General features: G+C 43.7%; 2 protein-coding genes across 4 annotated transcripts in view; one reads left to right on the forward strand and one right to left on the reverse strand.

Annotated features, from left to right (window-relative positions):
* The window catches only part of LOC133344620 (eukaryotic translation initiation factor 4B-like), a 30,559-nt gene extending 21,999 nt beyond the window's left edge, over nucleotides 1-8,560 (reverse strand). For 2 of the 3 annotated variants that reach the window (XM_061554641.1, XM_061554640.1), the window contains exons 1-3: nucleotides 8,450-8,553; nucleotides 4,230-4,364; nucleotides 3,545-3,753 (exon numbers count right to left, since the gene is read on the reverse strand). In XM_061554641.1, coding sequence (XP_061410625.1) covers nucleotides 3,545-3,753; nucleotides 4,230-4,364; nucleotides 8,450-8,477 — 372 coding nt within the window. In that variant the 5' untranslated portion in view covers nucleotides 8,478-8,553. Of the gene's footprint in view, nucleotides 1-3,544; nucleotides 3,754-4,229; nucleotides 4,365-8,449 lie in introns of all 3 variants that reach the window. The other variant, XM_061554642.1, reaches the window with a different exon arrangement.
* A 6,623-nt stretch (nucleotides 8,561-15,183) lies between these two features.
* DNAJC13 (DnaJ heat shock protein family (Hsp40) member C13) overlaps nucleotides 15,184-22,441 on the forward strand; it is a 51,506-nt gene continuing 44,248 nt past the window's right edge. Inside the window, exons 1-3 of the mRNA XM_061554643.1 lie at nucleotides 15,184-15,280; nucleotides 17,835-17,924; nucleotides 22,007-22,082. Coding sequence (XP_061410627.1) covers nucleotides 17,857-17,924; nucleotides 22,007-22,082 — 144 coding nt within the window. The 5' untranslated portion in view covers nucleotides 15,184-15,280; nucleotides 17,835-17,856. The remainder of the gene's footprint in view (nucleotides 15,281-17,834; nucleotides 17,925-22,006; nucleotides 22,083-22,441) is intronic.

Consider the following 22,441-nt stretch of genomic DNA (forward strand, 5'->3'; position numbering starts at 1 on the left):
ATTTTGCATATGAAAATCATAATTGGAGGTCAGAGCCAGTTTATAAAACAAATCATGAACTAAAATGTACTGTGGGCCATCCAGACCCTCGTTTTTGCAGCAGTTTTGACCAGCGAAAATATGCTTAGTATAGTTCCGTAACATCTATGCATGGCCAGCAATCATGAAGACACAAACTCTTAATTTAGAGCAAGTTAATGTAATTATACACATTTGACTGTCACAATGGTCCTTTGTGGTAAATGTAATTTGATATTAAATGTGAATAGAAACTACCAGGCAATGTGCTTGTTTACAAATGATTTCTGCAGTGTATAATCAGAGGTATGACACTGAATTTGAATTAAGAAACCCTACACCCTGAAGAAAATGTAATAACCACTTGGTCACCCTGCTGCCCTGTTTATGTAAATATCTCCTGTCCTTTATATTTATCAAACATGTTTTCCAACCATGTTCCATGAGAAGCAAATCTACACAGACAATGCACCCAGCAAATGGAATGCTAATGCTGAAAAAATGCTCTTAACATTCACTGCTTGTTATGTTGAGTTGACAACTAAATTTAATTCCAAATAATCAATAGGTGCAATACATCGATCAGAAATATTTGCAGGGAAGTCATTATTCACCAAGCCTGTCATAGAGTATCTGCAATTACACACGATATCATACCATGTCTCTTACTCAACAGAATTGTACTTGCATATTTTTTTTTATTCCACACTGAACTCGGTCACAATTTACACGAGATAAGACATTTGTTTGGAATTTACCTTGATAAATAAATGCATGACCTTGTTGATCAAAGCTAACGCTTAAAAGAATGGTTTTCGTGAAGGTGGGCTGTTTGTGGAAAAAGTTAATCATATTGTCTCACTAACACAGCCAACGTTGCTCGTTTTCCTCGGTGGATTTCGTTTTTCTTACATTGACATGCTAATCTCTCACAATACAATGGCCACCTCCACAGCTTTGCCTTCGTGGAGGTAGCTCAGCTCTAGAATCTAACATTTACATGCAAATTTCATTTCTAGCCCTTCCCACTTTGCTTATGACCCTTGGGCTACACCCATCTCAAACCTTTATAAAATCCTGCCTCAGTAGCTCGCCCGCTACATTTTTCACGTGATGATGATTGCTTGTGTTGCGATCGAAACGTCGTGACATTTGTATTATTTTTCTATCTACGTGGCTTTACCGAAAAACCCAAAGAATATTAATTTCTACAGTCACGAAAAGCTTTAAGTCACGAAAAAGTAAATATTCAACAAAGGACGACCCTCAACCGCCACCTTGTGGATAAAAAGCATTCTGCCACTAAAATAAAGGTGAATTAAGAATACGTGTAACACAGGTTTTGGTAAAAAATATATACTTTAAAATAATGCAAAATCTAAAATATTTAAATGTACTTTACAATGAAAAGTCAAAACCTGTTTGTTGAAACAATAAAAGTAAACAAGGCGTTATATTTAAATAGTTTATGCAAGTGCTTCAAAATGTCCAAATATTAGTGCATCTCCTCCAAAAGTTGCTTCTTCCTTCATAGGATTATTGATATTGTGCTTTTTCACCCAGCATTCAAATACTGAAAATGTTTTTTCCAACTTCCTTTATGAATGTATATTCTTTGGTTCTTTCGGTAAAGTTTAACACGTACGCTTTAGCGACCAATATCATCCATAATATAGGTTTTTGGGTTAGATCTTTCGTTAAAGTCACGGAGATAGAAAAATAATAACAAAGTGAATAAAAATGAAAATAAGAAAAAAATATATAAAATAACAACCACGATGTTTCGATCGCAAGACAAGCGGTCGGCATCAGGAAAAGGGGATTAGCCTCTAAAGGAAAACTGTTTATAAAGGTTTAAAATGGGCGTAGCCCAAGTGTCAGCAGCATGGGCGGAGAAGCTAATGTTAATGTAAGTGATGCACAACGGCGGCGTTGGTGGTGGGTTTCCACCAATTAAAGGGCTGCCAGGTAAAGGTTTAACATGGGCGTAGCTCAGTTTTAGCAGCATCGGCGGGGCAGCTGTTAATGTTGTTGACAGAGGAGGTTGCTGCTAGACGTGATGGTAGTAGTGGGTAATGATCCCTCATTACCCACTACAGGTGGTGGGCTTCCACCAATAAAGGGCAACTGCTAGTGGTGATGGTAGTAGTGGGCAGCGATGGTCCTGGTGGTGGGCTTCCACCAATTGAAGGGCTGCCAGGTCTAAAATGGAAACATTACAGCCATTTATTACTGGAACTGGTTGATAACGTCCCTCCGGTGATTGCCGAGTTTGTACCTATCTTCTCGGTGGAAATTGTGTCTATGTCTGTATATATGGATGGCTTCATGAATGAATCTTTGTTGATAGCCAGTGGGTTTGCAAAGTATCTTCGTCTTCAAAAAATACATTTCGTGTGAGCCAGTCGCATTAAAATAATGATCAGCAACGGTAGAAGCATTGGTCCTACCGTGTTTCAAATCTGCCTTATGTTCACGAACACGGTCCGAGACATGTCGCTTCGTTCCCCAATGTGCACAGCATTTGAGAAGTTTATTTTTTGTTCTCTCCACTTCATTGTTAGGGCAGGGGTCGGCAACCTGCGGCTCCGGGACCGCATGCGGCTTTTTAAGGACTGCTTCATGATGTTATTTATAAAGGACCATCTCGTATTCACGTACATTGCGGTTTCTGAAATATTGAGTTTTTTTACGCACTTCAAAAAAATTGCTCGATGTTATTTTGGTTGCTGACCCGTGTGTTAGCGTATTAAGTACATGATCAAAAGTTCCTTGCTATGTACTTACAAGTACTCATTTTTATTGACATTCCAAGGACAGAAAAACCATTTCGGTAAAAGCTTTAGTGTTAAAACATGACAGGGTTGAAATACATTTGAAGTGCTCAGAATAGTGCTGAAAATAATGCAGTGTGGCTTTTAAAAAGCCAACAGAAATGGGGTGGTTCTGACATGTAACCAAAAGAAATGCACTTTTGATATTCTTCCACAGGAAAGCATGCATTTATTTAATTTACCAGTCATGTAAAGTACTCCGTGCACATGATTAAATGAGACAATATCACTTCAGCCAGCACATGGCAAGAAAAAACCTTCCACCATTCGTAAGACATCCCATTCTTTAAACTACTGTATTAATTACCTTTTATTATCTTGGTAGTTCCTACATTGTGAGTTTCAATAAATATGAATCCGAGTCTTTTACCACTCTCCCACGTATTATGTATTGAAATTTAACTTCTCTCGCACTAAATCGGAGGTGCAGTGGAAGCACAAACTAAGCACAAAAAGCAATTCTAAAGAAATTCGTTTTCTATATAGGTTTAAAAGTGCATAGCACCAGTGGCTTCCTAATATCGGAAGAGCGCCCCAGACGGGCGCAGAAGCGCATCTGAAAGTGCGCAATGCAGTGGCCGTCTTTGTTTGACGGCTATCCAAAAGTTGCTGCGAGGATGACCGGAGTTCACATGATGGTCTAAATGAGAATTAGTACTGCAAAGCCAATAGCACATGTTTAAGGCTCATACCTTGAGTCCTTTGAAGAAGTCAAAAATGGACTCCTCCGTGACATCGTATGGAAGGTTTCCCAGGAAAGCGGTGTACGGTGGTTTGCTGGGCAGTCGGCTAGTATCAATTCCAGCCCCGCGGGCAGCACGTGGAGCCGTGGGGAGCTGGGAGCGGTCAATTACAGGCCGCCGATTTGGAGAGTTGTCCCCAGAGGGCCACACCGGGGAATCTGTGGATCACCGTCATTAAAATACAAAGTGTTACTTTGCACCAGTACAAACGGTGGAGTTGGTCATTTTTTTATTCTGTTATTAGTTTCAGTTCTTAAATATGTTTATTGAATACAGTTGCTGCTGCTCCTTTTGTTATTTTAGTAGTCTGAATGTAATATGTTAATATTCCAACAACATAATGCCAGGTACGTTAACTGTGGAGTTTCTCCCTGTACGTTTGCATCCAACAACCAGCTCCAGTGTCAGCTGGCAGCTACCGGACCAGATCTGCATCATTGCGAGTACTATGCACCGCAAAATACTGTTTTATAAGCAAATAATGTCAGAGCTAAAATCCTTGCTGTTCGAGTTGAGAAAGTATTAATTGCCATTTTGTCACCAAATATTTTCAGCTACAAATACATTATAAAACCATGCAAAAGGAAATGTCCCAACTGTACAGATTCAATGCAGTGTGGAAGAAAACACTCACCATCTGTTTCATAGTCCTCGGTGGCATCAGCCCAGCTGACGGGAGCCCTGACCATGGCAGGGGCTGGTGCGCCCCCCTCTGCCAGGAAGTCATTGAGACTCACCGTCTTACCCTTGGTCTTCAGCTTTTTCTTGCCTAAAAGGTGCCACAGGTGGGTACAATTAGATTCCAGCAATACACAAATAAACTAAGGGTTTCTTACAGCAAGGACCACACACACAATAATGTATTGTCAGAAATGTCATACAATTCCAAAAACATGTTATGGTAATGGATAGAATAAGCTATCCCGTGTGAATAAAAATATACAATGTATTGTATGCAATATTCATCAAGTCTTTCACCCCGTTCAAACACCATTTCCAAAAAGGTTAGTTGTAAATGGATAGATCTACATTCAACACTATTAACACTGTTGAACTTCTTTCGCATCATACTAGATAAGTGCTAATTGAAAGTACAGGGGAAGGACAACAAACAACACACAAAAATAAAGCAAAGGGCTATTTATAAAAAAAATAAAAATATGACCCAAAAATTATTGTACATTTTTATTGTGAATCCCAGGACAGTATGCCGTCATGGAACAGCACATTGTCAGTGCGCTAATTTTACCAAATAAAATATTTACCCTACAGACAGCTCCTTGATATTTTCTTTTTACTTAAAATTTTTAGCTAATATTGTGCAAACCCTGGGTGAGTTTGTCAACTCATACAAACATTGTGAGATCTCACTAGTAAAACAAAGAACTCCTAATTGTTAATCTTCTCTAATACATCTCTAAAGCAATCTTTGTCCCACCATGAACCAGATTTGACTGTTTCCTCTATCATATGCATAATATGTAATTCCTGCATTTGAATGGAGGAATGTGGCAAGGTGAACCATGTTCGAGCTCTCCATTGAATTGAGGGTTACAACCAATTTACAACATAATGGATAGTTTGGGAAGCTAAGCATTAAAATAATAATTTAAACCCATGGGAATACGTGAACAAAGATGGCGATTAGACATCCCTGCATCACGCCGATTTTTGAAATTTTATTTGGCACAATGTTCTTAAATAACAATTTCCAAAATGAAAGCAATATGTAATATATGGTAGCATCTGGGCGTAATAATGGGGATGACTCGTATATAACAAGTGATTATGGCCAGTCCTTTATACCACTGCTGGATGAAGACCTTCACCCTTCGCCAGTCATGAGGATCGACTGCACCATACTTCACCACGTTGGTTATTATGAGTTGATAAAGAGGGGGAGCCATGGACCACGTTGAGCTATCACTCACTACTCAAGATAGCCGTGGCCAGAAATCCAACTCCGGTGGCCGGACACATAGCAAAAACCACCAACCGCTGCACCAAGGAGCAACCCTAACAGCTCGTGTCTAAATTCATCATTCATAAAGCAACCCATTGCTGAATGAAAACTTCCCCAAGCCAGCACCATCTCTTATAAGCCTGCCATGTAATAGTCCACTCACACCTGCACACTAGATTTTATATCACTCCGTCTCCTCAATTGAAACCGTCTTGAATGCATTCAATTCCTTAGCTGCCACTACATCACTTTTATTGACCACAAGCCATATTCTTCTTACGAAATTTAACGTTCAAGCCCACTAAAGTTTGAATGGCATTAACTTGTTCATGTTCCCTCATACATGTGTTCCTGTCTCCGTAGAATTCCAAGAATGCAGACCTCTATGCTTGTATGCACATTTCACCCAAATAGTTTTGTCAATTACTATGTTTGAAGCCATGCCATATGAAATGGTACAGATTAAAAACGTGAATTTTAGACATGTTACTTTTGACTATCTAGTGCAACTTTTCAAATGCACAAGCTGCTCATCTCTTGATTTCACTATTTTACTTTTTATCCACAAATCTGTCCTAGGTTGTCTCTACGGCAGATACTGTATTTCCAATTGTTTAGCGAACTTAGTGTAAATGACCTTTGATTCAGCCTTTGTTTCAATTTATTTTTTTCCAAAATTTCCTTCAGTTAATTCCCACTGAATGTTATGACCATGTCAGAAAATATCAGAGGGTTAATGTTTTCTGCATTTATGTTAATGCATATTTCACCAATCCAGTTTTTTTTACTATCTTGTCACGATGATTAATTGTATCCACTCCAATTTGAATGTGTATTTTGGTACTTCATGAAATCTTAGTGGCACTTCAATTTTTGTTAAATGTTTTTTGTTATTTGGCTTTGTTTGCGAGAGCTTGGACAACGGCATAAACTTTAATAAAACACATACTTTATTCTTATCCTGTTTAAAATTAATGATCAGCAGCCATAAAGGAGATGGTAACATGGCCATGGGGAGTAGTACGTTTCCCACATGCTCCAGAGGATTCACAGTTTGAATTCAGCGACTGTCCTGGTTATTACTGCAGGAATATAAACCAACATATGGACGTTGTCTGCTTCAGTGTATGTCAATCAGAATGTATTTATATTGGAATCTGATTAGCTATAAAGCTCCTTCCTGAAACAAAATTCGCAAAGATTATGTAATTGTGTGCTGTCATGGTCCACATTTTGAAGGCTCCATTCGTAATGAGGCTTCCCTCAGTACACAAGAAAAATGCGCATCCCCATAGTGCTGGTTAGGATTGTCGTGCACGACCGAGTTACATATATTGCAAATATACAGGTACTTACAAATGTACGGACCAGCGGTGGATTTTAAAAATGTTTAATTATAAGGCTATTCATGAGGTGGAAGGAAAATGAGCCGTCCACTGGAAATGAGAATGACAATTATTCATATTTTTTTCACTTTGGCTCGTTATGTTTAGGATGCTGGTCAATACCAAGTGTATGGGGTTAATATGAACGGTCTGCATTTTAAACCATGATCTAGCCACTGCTGGAAGCACGCATCCACGACCACGTGGCATTACTATCCAGAAATGCAAAACTCAATCGAGATCTTACGCTCGCCACTCCGTCGTAGGTTTCGATCACTGGCCATCATCCCTTCTCAAGGCATCCTGCCCAAGCCCATTTTAAAGTCAATATAATCAGAAACGGATTGCAAAATGAAACAAAAGCAGACAAGCGCGCAAAACACGGAGGTTGAATGCTTGGAAGCACACTCAATCAGCACTCATGGGTCAACGTGTATCGTCCAGTGTGTAAAATTTAATCAGGATTAACAAATGCTAAAAACGTAGGTCCAAAGGCCCATGGGCTGATTCACGAAAAATACCGTCGGGAAATCTAGTCTCATTGTATAAACATGACGCTCAACTGTGGGTCGTTAAGCCCACTCAATTCACCCTTTGTACCATCTGGTATGTACTCCCGAGTTTGACTTCTCCATTCGCAGTACAAAAATCGACGTTGACACGCACGATACAAAACATATCGTGAGCTACAACAATAGACGTTTAAACCTAAATGCATACGCCCCAAAGACCAGCTTGCGGCTTGCTGCAGTGAACACGCGTTCACCATAGGAGGGCCATGCGTCTAGGCCCTCTAAACTAGCGGTCGCTGTAGGGACATCCTGCGAGCAGCTTGCAGCCCCGAAATAATTCCCGGGGACTGCAGCGGGTCGCCACTACCATCACCGCCCTTCCCTCCTCGTTATTTCTGCTCTACCGAGGGCCTTTAGCCACGCAAGGGAACCATGGGGCAGGCGGGCGGGCAGGGCGGGGGAGGGAACGAAAGACCATGTGGGTGAGGCCTGGGGCCTGTGCGGCCGAGCCATTACATTCCCCGCAGCGCATCGGCGACGGCGCCATCCCATTGGTTGCCGCCGCTCACGGCGAGGGGGCGCGCAGCCAATCGGGTGAGCGGGAGCGCGGCGAGGAACCAATCACGAGCGCGGATCCGCGGCGACGGCGTCTTATCCGCGCTACGGAATACGATCGCGAGGGCGGGCGGGTTAACGCGGCGTTCGTTCGCGTTCACGGAGAATGGAGGCGGGTGTTGGTAGTGGTGGTGGGGGGGGGTGGAAGAGGTTTGAGGCAGCGTAGGGCGAGGGAAGGAAAAAGAAGCCGACGCGATAAATGCCCGAGCGGACTAGCGACATTTAAAAGTCTTGACGCAACTCTCTCCCCTCCCCCCCCAAAAAAAAACGATATCGCGAGCGGTAACACGAACGCTCGCAGACATTGAAGCCCACACGCCGCCCCGGTGGTTGTTTCTCTCTCTCTCATCACAAGAACTGCGCGGTTGCCGTTACACACCGCAGCCTTCCCCACCTGCAGCGGCCATTCCGAAGTCACGTGAGGACGAGGAGCCAATCGGACGTCGGGCGGCTCCCGGGACCGAGTGATGCGCGCGCGCGGTTGGGGTGGGGGGGGGGCTCGGTGGGGGGTGTGGGCGGGGCGTGCGCACGTGACGGGTGACGTCATGGCCTACCGCGGGCTTCTATTGGGAGTCCGGTTGCCACCGGAAGAGGAGGATCCCCATCCGCGTCAATGGGAGGTGCCCGCGTCCCGTATTCTCTGGATTAGGAGGCACTGCCGTAGGGTGAAGGTGCAGCCCTACAATTGCCTGCTCACGGACACTGTTGGCGGAAGGGCTGAGGATCCCACGTCCCGTATTCTCTGGATTAAGAGGCACTGCCATAGGATAGGAGCGCAGCCCCGCAATTGCCTGCTCACGGACACTGCTGGCGGAAAGGCCGAGAATCTCGCGTCCCGTATTCTCTGGATTAAGAGGCACTGCGAGAGGGTAAAGGTGCAGCCCTGCAATTGCTTGCTCACGGACACTGTTGGCGGAAGGGCCAAGGATCTCGCGTCCCGTATTCTCTAATTTACGAGGCACTGAAATAGAATAGAGGTGCAGCCCCGCAATTGCTAAACTAACGAAACTAAACTTTTTATTTTACCAGGTAAGGCCCACTGATCTGTATAGCTCTTTTTCAGAGACGACCTGGCCATCAAAAATGATATCTCAACGCGTGATGTTGATTTTAAATATGGAGAGAAAAACCGAAAGATTCGGAAAAAAAATTAACCCGTAAAAACAAAGTGTTTCACTATAAATCCTTTATATGCGTGGCGGCTAGAGTCCTCTCGTCCTCTGGCTTGAGATGGCTGCCACCTATGGGTCAGATGATTGCCTGCCACCATTAAGCAATTGGTAATTAAATATAATTTATTTTTTCCTAAAAAGTGTAAAGTGATGGAAAAAAAATTTCACGAAAATAAATTGTCACGCACAACGAGTCTGTGTGCAAAATGTCAGCTCGATTGGATCACGGGAAGTGGGTTAAGAAACGACCGAAAGATTTGCACGGTCGTAAGCACGCAAGCAAGCAAGCAAGTGAACTTATTATAAAGGATTTAAAAATCCACGCGACCATGGTGGGAGAGAGAGACACGCTAACTCCAAATATACAGCAGGCGTCAGGGTCGGGCACGAACCCACGACCTCCTGTGTGCCAGGCGAGGTATAGTTAACATCTCATACCCACCGTGATGATGATGAGAGAGAGAGAGAGACACGCTAACTCCAAATATACAGCAGCCGTCAGGGTCGAGATCGGACCCACGACCTCCTGTGTACCAGACGAGGTAGTTGACATCTCATACCCACCATGATGATGATGAGAGAGACACGCAAATTCCAAATATATAGAAGGCGTCAGGGTCGGGCACGAACCCACGACCTCCTGTGTGCCAGGCGAGATAGTTAACATCTCATACCCACCGTGATGATGATGATGAGAGAGAGAGACACGCTAACTCCAAATACACAGCAGGCGTCAGGGTCGGGATCAGACCCACGACCTCCTGTGTGCCAGGCGAGGTAGTTAACATCTCATACCTACCGTGATGATGATGATGATGAGAGAGAGAGACACGCTAACTTTACCGAAAGAACCAAAGAGTAATTCCTGCAGTCACGAAAGTTCTAATCAAGTTTTTTTTCTCTAGGGTATTTGGCCTACTCTTCCACGCTGCTGGTTGGATGTGGGAGTATATAGTACATGCAGTGGAACACAATCCCTCTGAAGACCTTGCCTCATATACAATGGAATTGAGAGGCTATATGGCATGTGGCACCCCAGCAGGGAACTTACTACAGTGATGATAATAGCTAACAAGCCCTGCAAGCTCGTGGTTGTGACATGGGTTGTGTTCAGCGGACAGCCACGCGGCTGTCATTTAAGGGAGCTCAATGGCAATTAAGGAAGTTGAAGGGTAGATAAAAGGGGTGGAAGGGAAGTTTAGAGTCAGTTAACCCTGGAGAAGAAGAGAGCCACTCCGTTGTGAAAGGTGTATAATAGGTTTCGATTTAAATCTTTCGTGACTGCAGGGATTCATCTTCTTGGTTCTTTCGGTAATGTCACGTAGAAGGGAAATAATAAAAGAATACAAATAAAACATAATCAAATGGAAATTATAAAATAATACAAATAAAACATAATAAATCACATAATAAAATACAATTTTATTTTATTATGTTTTATTCGTATTATTTTCCTTCTACGTGACTTTACCGAAATAACCAAGAAGATGTATAATAGGTGTCACGGTGAAAGTAGACACGCTTCCGATTGTTCCGAGTGTACAACAGTCTATTTTATAATGTTATGACATATTTTCACCCATATTCTTGGTTATTTCGGTAAAGTCACGTAGAAGGGAAATAATGAAAATAAAACAAAAGAAAAATTTCACGACGTTTCGGCCAAAACGCAAGCAGCCGTCCTCAGGTGAAGAACAGAGCTGTCGGAAAGACAGCGTCCTAATTTAGGACGCTGTTTTATTTTTGTTCTTTTATTATTTCCTATCTACGTGACTTTACCGAAATAACAATGAATATGAATCCCTGCAGTCACGAAAGCTTTTTATCGAAATCTTTTCACCCACTTGGGTCCAAAAGTACAACATTGGCGGAGTTTTCTCCAGCTGTTTACACATCGTAAAACATTCGGCGACATTACATATAAACCCACCAAGATTCACGCCCCAAACGTTGTAGCCCGGTGCCAATTAAACTTAAAAAGTACAAGCCGGGTCTCTCTATCTTTTTGCTTGAGAATATCTGGGAATGCGCCTCTTCTAATGGGGACAATGCGGCCAATGTTCGTTGGGCGGTGACCCCGTGGCCCCGTGTGTGTGCCCTGCGCCCCGCCGTGTTAACACCGAGGGTCTTGCTTGCTGCAAGTGGAGTAAGTGTGCGCTTCCCTTCGAAGGAAGGTTTTACCATACGCAAGAAGAGAAGATTGCAGTCACCAATGCCAAAAGGGAGGGCACGTGTTATTTATCACAGAATCAAAATATTTATACTGGAGAAATCCGATGAGCTATAATGCTCTTTCTCCACAGATGTCCAGATCTCTTATAAAACCAGCAGCTTCACAAGAGGCGAATAATGACTTTAACTTGCGTGTTGTGCCTCGTTAAACCCTAAACGCATTCATGCAAAATAAGCATTATTTATTGTATCAGAATTGAAACTAAAATCTATGTTTTAAGTTGTACATACTGTCGGTGATTGACCGTGGTTGTAGCCACTGTATGTATATGCTGAACTTCTTTCGGAGGTGCGGGGGAAAGACAACAAACTAAACACAAACAAAAACACAGTTTTGTTGCGGATGGAATTATGTTCAGGAGTTCAATGGAGATGTGGAAGTCTCCTAGCCACGACACGGGGGCTTCATGAGAGAGGAGAGTTCGTGGAGCTTTACCATTCCTCCTCTGTTGACGGAACACAGATCCCCCACATTGGTTACATACTCTTAGATTTTTTTCTGAGATGCCGCGATAACAAGGTAATACCCATCGCTTTCACACTCACATCTGCTGCTGTGTCCTCACCGAATTCTAAACTTGTTACAGCAGCTCTATTGCCCATTTTAGCATTTGTTTCTTGCTGTGGTTGTCCCACATGATGACGGACACTTGTGTTGCGCCCGAAACGTCGTGATTTATTTTTTTATTTCTATTATTATTCCTATTATTTGTATTATTTATTATTTATTATTTATTTTTACCTCCGTGACTTTACCGAAAAAACCTAAGAGTATGAATCATTGCAGTCACGAAAGCTTCAAATCTAGAACCCACATTGGTTTTTCCACGGTCCAGAGTTGGGTTGCGTGGCCACAATTGCACTGAGACACTGCCCACTGCAGGTGGCACCATCGCACATTCGGAGCAGTCCTTTTCCATGCCCATGGTGAATTCAAGGCAGACATCTGCCCCGACCTGAGTGCCAAAATGAGCAGGGAGGCAGAGTCATCGCCCCTGCATTCTCCTGCAAGGGCAGTGGCCACGCCATTTATCGTTTAGAGTCGCCACGACATATTTTTTCAAGATACGCTACAATGTAAAAATGTCACCGTTTTGACGATTAACGCGATAATTAATTGTTTTCACGTAGCGCTGCAAAAGTATTCGAACTTTGACCGTGGCACACAGTGGGAAGGGCGGTAGAGTCAACGATATTTACGTATGTATGGAAAATAAGAGGAAAATTTACGGAAAAACTGGAGCAAACGGCCAGGAAAGTTGAACATCGAGAGGAAGGGGCTTACATCAGGACCTCGACTCTGTATGGAGGAGCAGCAATCTGTTTTCACAGGGAGCTGATCAAGATGTCAGCCGCGGTTAGTCCACCCAGGGGCGTTTGGTGGCGCCGCCCCACCAATCAGCTGGAGATGGGAAATTATTTTTGTAAAAAAAAAATTCCCAAAAAAAATTGTATTTTAAAACGAAAACTAAGATTTCATGATTCTTCCAACGTGAATTGGCCTCGTGAAGATAACGTTTAAAGTTGTTCGTATTAGAAACCGCTGCAACATAATGATTTGTGCCTCGGGGGAGGTCTCGGGGCGTCGGTGAAGGTGTCCGAGTGAGAGAGTTCCCCTGCTTCGTTGTGATGAGCAGCTTCGCATTGGGGCCACGCCGTTAGAGACCCATTCAGGGCGATGGGAAAAGGCGACCATGGCTGTAGTGACGATGTCACAACGCGAGGTGGCACTGTGCAAACATAGCAAGGTCCACAGCCGACACGATTTGTTTCATTGCACTTAATCGTGTAGGTGGGTACGTGGTTGTTGTTATTGGACAATACGCAGTGTCTTGGTTGCCTTGGCTCATTTGTTGAGTCGTGTCGACAGATCTTTAATTGTTCTTGAGGCTTTTGGCAGTGTCAAAGCGATTATGTAGTGTAGACTTCAGGGTCATGGGGGCAGCATTTGAGTGCTTTGTTTTGCCTACTTCAGCAACTGTTTTTGCTGTGGTTGTCCCACCTGATGACGGACGCTTGTGTTGCGTCCGAAACGTCGTGATTTATTTTAATTTTTTACCTACGTGACTTTTCAGTCACGAAAACTCCAAATCTAGAATTGTTTCGTATTTTTTGCAGATGCCTCCCGTTGGCGAGATAAGACAGTTATGTCGCTTTCACGGGAAGGCCAATCACATGACGATGTTTTTCGTCATTAGAACAGCCTCAACGCACCGGGTGAATGAGCCGCAATGAAGACCAAAGCCTTCAATGTCACTCAATGAGTATACACGTAAACCCCAGGCACGTGCTAACAGCGACCACCCCACACAAAGACAAATATCAACCATATCGTCTTGAGAGACAAGCGCTGTTATTGAGCAACCATTTAAGGCCGACACAGCACACGGGGGGGGGGGGGGGGTGGTCAGCACCACACCAAGCCGCCTTTGTCTCCCTAGGGGGCGATGTTTACAGTTCACACCAGGTTACTCATTTGAAGACTGAATCGACCTAGGGGAAAGTCCAGATAATTATCTGGAACTTCCCCAAGGCGATTATATTTGTCCCGGATTGTAACGCAGCGCGCTAACCGCTGCACCACCGCTCCTCCCCACCACCAACCAAACAACAACAACCATTCGCCACGAAGTGCCGGGGACGTCACCGCGGCGCTCTGTGCCAGGCTACGTGCACGCTGAGGCCACCAACCCCGACAAGAAGACAAAACACCCGTCACGTGACACGCCGCACGAACCCCACAGCACGTGACTGACGATGATCGCCGGTGTCACGTGCGCGGTGCCACATGACCGCGGCGGGGGGGAGTAAGGGGGAGGGGGGAATTAGGGGGGGGGAGTAAGGGGGGGTGAGCAAGGGGGGGGAGCAAGGGGGGGGAGCAAAGGGGGGGGGAGCAAGGGGGGGGCAGGGGGGGGGAGAGTAAGGGGGGGGCAAGGGGGGGGGGAGAGTTAGGGGGGGGGAGAGTAAGGGGGGGGGAGAGTAAGGGGGGGGAGAGTAAGGGGGGAGAGTAAGGGGGGGGCAAGGGGGGGGGGAGGTGGGGGGGGAGTAAGGGGGAGAGTAAGGGGGGGCAAGGGGGGGAGAGTTAGGGGGGGGGGAGCAAGGGGGGGGGAGAGTAAGGGGGGGGGGAGGAGTAAGGGGGGAGAGTAAGGGGGGGGCAAGGGGGGGGGGAGAGTTAGGGGGGGGGGAGAGTAAGGGGGGGGAGAGTAAGGGGGAGAGTCAGGGAGGGGGCAGGGGGGGGGGAGAGTTAGGGGGGGGGAGAGTAAGGGGGGAGAGTAAGGGGGGGGCAAGGGGGGGGAGAGTTAGGGGGGGGGGGAGAGTTAGGGGGGGGGGAGAGTAAGGGGGGGGGAGAGTAAGGGGGGAGAGTAAGGGGGGGGCAGGGGGGGGGGGGGGGAGAGTAAGGGGGGAGAGTAAGGGGGGGGCAGGGGGGGGGGGAGAGTTAGGGGGGGAGAGTAAGGGGGGAGAGTAAGGGGGGGGCAAGGGGGGGGGAGAGTTTAGGGGGGGGGGGGGAGGAGTTAGGGGGGGGGGGAGAGTAAGGGGGGGGGAGTAAGGGGGGAGAGTAAGGGGGGGCAAGGGGGGGGGAGAGTTAGGGGGGGGGAGAGTAGGGGGGGGGAGAGTAAGGGGGGGGCAAGGGGGGGGGAGAGTTAGGGGGGGGGGGAGTAAGGGGGGGGAGGAAAATCTCTAGCCGCGCATGCGCAGTAGCCCGGCGGCGCTTCCTGCTCGCGGAAGCCATGGCCTCGTCTTGAGGAGGTGTGTGTGGCCGCATCTCTGCGAGGAGACACGGGCGACACGCGCGGTGGCAGGACACGGTGATTAGACACTGCGGTGGGATGTTGTTGTTGTTGGCGGGGCGGCGGGGGGGTGGGGAGGAGAATGACACACACACACACACGAGGGCACGGGGATAAAGACACGAGCGACGAACACACGGGCGGACGCCACTGCAGCATCCGTGCAGATGTACAGTGCAGTGGTGCACGCGTGTCAACATGGGGAGTGCACGCCAAGCCACGGGGCGAGTGTTGAAGGGCTACGAGCGAGGACGAAGCGTCGTGGGGTAGAGACGACGGGAGACGGACGAACGCGGCGTGTTTTTAACAGCTGCGAGCCCCACCCCGCTTGTGCACCTAGCCTGGCACGAGCGCCTTGGGTTGGCGTCGCTGAGGCTCGGTGATCGATGGCGAATGTCGATAGTGCGGCGATCGTTCGGTTCTCGGCCACGCAGTTTCGGTGGGTTAAGGGGAACCTGAACCTGGCACCTGTCCAGGGCCTCCCCCTAGGTCAACTCAGCCGGAAACATGTACCTGTGTGGTTCGTGTGTTAATGTTGGCATTGGGGGGGAGACAAAGGCGGTCGGGCGTGTTGCTGGTCACAGCACAAGCACTTGTCCCTAAGGTCTCTAATGCAATAATAGGAAGTGTGTAATACGCGGTGTGACGATGATGTGATTGGGTCAGCAGCAGTGATAGTTGGGAAATGATTACGGCCTGGTGACATGGTGATGTGTTGTTAGGAATGTACGATACTGTGGTGGGCACCAGGTGGTAGTGTAGAAACATTTATTGTTGTACTGACCTATGTATGCTCTCACGTGTACGTTTCCCACCACCTTCATCCGCCCGGCGTGGTGAAGTATGGTCAAACAACCTCCACGACCACCAACACGGTGTAAGGAGGCCCTCATCTTGAGCGTGGAAGTCCACGATGTTGCCAATAGTCATGCTTCTGCAGTAGTGATGATGTTGAGCAATGATGTGTCTCGTAATGCAATTTAACTGCGATGTAATGATGTGTCTGTTGGAGTAATGTAGAGTAATGCATCCGTCATAATTGTGATGCCATGTGTGTAAAATCTCGTGATGAGGATCTACGTAGTGATGATACATATAAAACGTAGTGGTAATAGTGTATGTGTGGTCATTAATAGGTCTCGTCACAAGTTGTGAACAGTTTATTCACTCAATGGTGGAAGTGATGCTGTGAATGAAATCTGTAAATTAATACGCCAAACTTAAAACCCATTTCCATGGTTCTCCGTTTATTGATGGACTCAAGTTTTCTGAATTATAAAAAAAGGAACCAAATCATTGACCACGTAGCCACTGCCTTGTGTTATGCTTGTGCTTTGCTTGGAAGTTACTTTTCCACGAGCTTTGTCTGGTTGTAAGATAAGATTGTTAGTTTAGTGAATGAAAGCAATCCATAATATTTTTATGTTTTTTTAGGGTACAATCAGCCGTGGTCTGGTTGCATGCAGTTTTGCTGGATTTTGAGCTGTAAATAGTTTTCCTTAGTTCAAAAACTTCCATGCCATGATGTTTTTGATTGCATAATTTTTAAAGTACAGTATACATCACGTTTTAAATGGATGCTGTAATCATTGGCAGTGTTTTTGGGAGGTTATTACATCATGGATAAACTTCTAAATATAATTCAAACATTCATTTGAAGTATGAAGATTGTAGGAACACGCTTCCTATGAGTGAGTTGAGTACTTTCATTCGGAATCATTACTCAAGGGCTAACATATTTAAATCAATTATCATGGACAAGGGCTAACAGATTCTTCATTCTTCATGGACAACAGAGAATTCAGTGGACTCTGACTTGATTTTTAATAAATGGATTGCTTAGTGTAAAGTGGGTATCGCTCCTCATGCTCTCTTAACATGTGTTTACTATTTTATCTCAGCTCTTGAATCTCATACCAGCACACACTTGGCTATACCTAAGGATACATCTTTGCCATTTGATTGACCGCCGAGTCCAGCAATTCTATGTATTGTTTCATTTTGGTTACTCTTTTAAATAATGACTGCAATGTTGGTAAATAATTTAAATACAACTTTTAATCTCAATTGCCGACTTTTCTAGTTTTCTGATGTGTTTTAAAGTTGTGCAGCGTACTGTTCAGCATGTTGCCCGAAGTTTGTCTTCACGTGGTGAATATGCACAAGCAACTGAAGAAGGCCATATCATGTGGGGTAAAACGTTGGACATGCCGAACAACACGTGGTACAAACTGAAAGCACATTGGTGTGCTATGCAGCCCAAATGAAAAAAAACTATGCGATTGTACCAGTGATCAGAATGCTTAGTTTTGCCATTTCATAAAAAGTGTGGGCAGCATGTGCACGAGCGTTGTGGTTTCTGCCTTGTGTGACATTTAAATAGAAAAGCGTAGGTCTATGCGTGTTAGTGCAGTCTGCTCGTTATCACTTTGAAGCCCAGAATGGTGTGCGTGGCACTTTAAAGCTGCTCCGCTGAAATTACTTCGCGTCACGCTGTCATGGCAGTCCAAGGATGGAAATATATTTTCTTACGCTGGACCTAAAACCTTTTGTGTGTGTTTGTTTGATTCAGCCACCAGGAGTAAACAAGAACAATGAATGTGCTGAAGGATAACAAGGACGTGGCCTGCTTTTTCACAACAAAGCATTCATGGCGGGGGAAGTAAGTCTGATTCTTTTTATTCTATATTGCGGGACATTTTATGTTGCATACAATATACAAAGGTGAATTTTGCGTGCAAAAATAAATGTCAGGCAAACTCTTTTGGTAATGTTGAAATTGTTTATGCATGTGTATATATTCACTTCCATATTATACGTGTGTATTCGTAGATTTTATTTGTCATTCCTGAAAGTGATAAACAAACTGGCACCAACTATTCCAGATAGCAATGTGCGTTCTCAGTCTAATTTAAACCATATTTCAAAGTCTTACTTTCATGGAGAAGGCTCGTCTTAATATTAAAACAGTACAATAGTTTTTATTTTATTTTTAACCTACTGTTACATATCCATATATTTGCAGTCTCACTGCATCGTTAAGTGTAATGCACATTCCTTTGTTGTCATTGTGTTAGTAGGTGACATGGTAGTTCACGTGGTTATAACTATCCGTGATTGTGAGGCAAAGGTCTACATTTAAGAGATCATTGGGATTTATACGACTCTACCAAGGAATAGCTGAAACAGTTGTGCTCATTGCATCTCTGACCAGCTGCACATCTTTGTTTTTTTAACTGTTTTTGCAACAGTTTTTTTTCATTGTGCCATCAGGTGTTGCAAATAACCAGTTGAAATGTCACGTCATAAAAACATTACGCAATAGATTGTGTATTGGTAAGAGTGGGTTTAGAATCACTAGAACAAATATACTTGAGTGCATTGCAACTTGAAAGTAATTTTATTGCCAAAAAATACTTGCAATTTGCATAATTTTAAGGTGTGCATTTTTGACAGTGATACTTGATACTTGTGCTATATGCATAGAGAGCCATCCATGATCTAAGGAAGATAAATGGAGGAACTTTATGTTACATAGCTGCATATTATTTCAAGCACTCAAATGCCACACAAGCATGCTTGCCGGTATTGACTGAATGGTGTAGCTCATGGCAGCTAGCCTGACATTCATTTGGAAGCATTGCCATTAGACATGCTGTGAGAAATTCTTAAAGGATGCTAGCAATTATGTTTGGCCTGTTACCAATGTCCACCACACACGCATTTTTACATCATCGGCTAATAGATTCAATTGTAATTATTGTAAATGCAACTATTATTGTACTGAATAAATGGATGCTATATAATCTAATGCATATTACCAAATTACCCAGAATGAGCCCAGTTTTGTCGGTCTCGAAAGCTAAGCAGGTTCACGCCTGGACAGTGCTTGGATGGGTGGCCACCACACACGTTAGGTTATCAAAGGCAGCTGTGGCTAAATGGTGGCAGCAGCAAAATATGTTGTACTGTATGTAATATGCTCCGACATCTATGCTCCTCGCTTTAAACCTGCACTGACCAATGTGCTGTAGTGTGATTAAATTACCCCCATGAGCCACACTGTGTGGAGGCCCTCATCCAGGAGTGGAATGTCAAAAGGGCTGAATGTGTACATAAAATGTAATGGGTAATGGTGATAATAATACCTGTGTATACGAACCATATCTGCAACTATTAGTCTTGTTTCAGAATCGCAATGTGTTGTCCGGGGGATTGATAGCCTTCCATTAAAGTACTGCCATGTATGAACTGAGTATCTGGATATACTCAATGCTATTCGTGTTGTGAGTTATTTTACTCCCTTGTGTTTACTGCTTGTGTCATTATTTTAAATGTCATTCTCCGGCACTGTACTAGTAAATGGAATACCCCGATGGGCCTTGTCTGAAACTGTTAACTCAGTCGATTTTGCATCATTAAATCGATGGCACCACATGCATTTCCAAAGGAGTTTTTTTTATAGTTTTGTCACTAAGCCATATGCTACCTCGGTGCTTAGTGCTTGCTTGGCAAGACAGGGCAAGATGCTCTTATTGTGATATGATAACATACACTTTGCTTGCCTGAATGCTGCTGCCTCAAATTTTTTTGTAATATGAGGGAGTTTAAACAATTTTAAATATTTCTCAGTGGTGCTCTACAATACATTAACAATTTTTGTTGGAGTAATTTCACCGTATAATTTCTATCCTTTATTATGATGGACTCCTGGTCAATAAAGTATTATTTATTGAGTCTTACTACCTTATACTTGTGAAATGAATTCAAGTGTGAGATTGATGTACAACTATACCAGTTATTTATAGTTAGTGTACTATATTGTCCATTGCTTATTATTTATAAAACTAGCCTTTTGCCCGTCCAAGGACGGGTGTATTGCAGTAAATCTGAAACTTGCAAGCGAATAGAGTGCGTGTGCAATTTAGTAAGGGCGTGGTGACACAGACTTATTTCATTTAAAGGTGATATTCGCTTGTTCATCATGACGTCCTTTTTACTTCTATGTCTCAATAGCGTTACGGAGATCGCGTGACGTGAGGGTTCTGCCTTTGTAGTGAGGGTTATAAATTGACGCTGAGGAGGGGGGAGGAGGTGCCTTCCCCCCCCCCCATGTGGAGTGACGTCACCCGCTAATTATTATGAATGGTGGGGGGGGGGTCCATTTGGAGGACGTCACCTGCTCATGATTATTAATGAGTTGGGGGGTTCTCCATGCGGAGTTACGTCACATGCTCATGATTATTAATGAAGGGGGGCTTGTCTACGTGGTTTGACGTCACGCGCGTTACACACTGACATAATTGGGTAAGTTTAGTAGTAAATACAGGCATTCTGTTCGTTATAATATAAAGGTATTATTCTGTTACATTGGTATGCTGCAGTATTCCACAGGCTTGTTTATACACATCACTGTCTAGTTGCTAACACATGTGCTTTCTTAACATCTGCCATAACAGCCACCTCGGCAGCCAACACAAGGCACCTGAATAATTTTTTGGCCAACCATTGCTTAATATTAAAGACGTGTGAGGGGTTGTTATTTTGGAGGCAATCAAAGAGTTCTCAAAAACCAATTGTACTTACCATGTTACCAATTTTAATGTTGTGCTTGGAACTTAAAGCAGTATTTGACATCTTGATTTGAGGCATAATCACTTGTATACATGGATTTATAATCACACGTGATGACCTTTATGAAGCTTTGATTCTAGTGAACCTTTTTTCCCTTGGTTGTTGCTTATTCATTTTGTATTCATCCAAGCAAGTGGTGTGTGCTCTATTACAACCAGTGCACTACATGTGCCAAATAAAGATGTCACAGTTTAAATTCCTGAAACTGTTTTAATGAGCAGGGCTTTGAGATTTGATTAATGATGGTGGTGTGATGATGAGCCAGTACTGTATAATTAATGGAGCCCTAGCATGGTATGTTTTATAATACTTGTTTTTAGTAAAGGGGAATTAGAGAAATGCAGTCTGGACACATGGCATGGATTTCTGCTGCACACGACCAAAAGCAACATCTGCAGTACAAGCATACATTTGCACAGCAGTGGATGGAGAATGTTCGATCGTGATGACATTGCATATGTTATTGCATTGTGTGGCGTAAACATGCAGTCACTGCAACTATAAGCAAGGAAGGCATGTGCCGCTGCTCTGCTTTTTATTGTTAATGTTTTATGACTTTAGGGATTTCAGTGGAGCAGTAGCACGTAAAATTATTGAGCTTACATGGGTAGTAGTAACTTATGTATCAGTTAAACAGTTGTATTATGCATGTACCTGTATGCTGCCATGGTGGGATTGTCACAGATTGATTTCTTTATATGTTTTTTAACTGGTGATTTTTTTATTTATTGTAACTGCCATAAGATATTGTCCAATATGCTTTGCATCTATTATCCTATTTTTTATTTTAAATGTATGTTTATTAGCTGGTGTGTTCAGCATACTTTTTGTGATGTTATTTTTCATTAATAAGCACAATAGCATGATACAATTACTCTAAAAGTAAGTTCATGAACTTCTCAAACTTAAGCATGGCAAAACTCATGAAAACAAACTACAATAATGAAGGGAAAAATAAAAGTTGCACATGTTCATCGGTTAGTGTGGCTAACATTCATGGAAAAATATTCATTTAAACAGTCTTATTCCACCACTTTATTTTAATGAGCTGCAGTTTTCCTATCTGTTTCTAATTTTCCTTCATATCATTAAGCTGACGTCTGCTTTCAGGTACAAACGTGTACTCTCCGTGGGGACATTGGGAGTCGCCACCTACAATCCAACCACACTTGAAATCACAAATCAGGCAAGTTTTTCATTTTCATGCTCTTCATTCATGTCAGTCTTAGGATTTGCCACCAGGCATACAACTCTAAATTATTTAAATGGCAAAAAGTTTAGAGCAATTTAATGTGAGTTGATCATAGATGGCTTTAAACAAATTGGAAAGTCGAACTTTCTGAAATTGAATGAATTTGAAAGTGAATCTGCCAACCTATAACATTACAATTTTCTACTTTCGTTGTAGTTGGTACATTTTTTATTTCAGAATGTATGTCTTTGGTTGATTGCTTCTAGGATCCATTTGAACATGGAAACATTAATTATAGTTGCATTGTTCTGCTGAATGTGAGCGTGTTCTTGGAATAAAGCTACCATGTATGT

This window comes from Lethenteron reissneri, chromosome 20 (assembly GCF_015708825.2).
Source record: "Lethenteron reissneri isolate LAM-NWPU_2019-01 chromosome 20, ASM1570882v1, whole genome shotgun sequence".
Lineage (NCBI taxonomy): Eukaryota > Metazoa > Chordata > Hyperoartia > Petromyzontiformes > Petromyzontidae > Lethenteron > Lethenteron reissneri.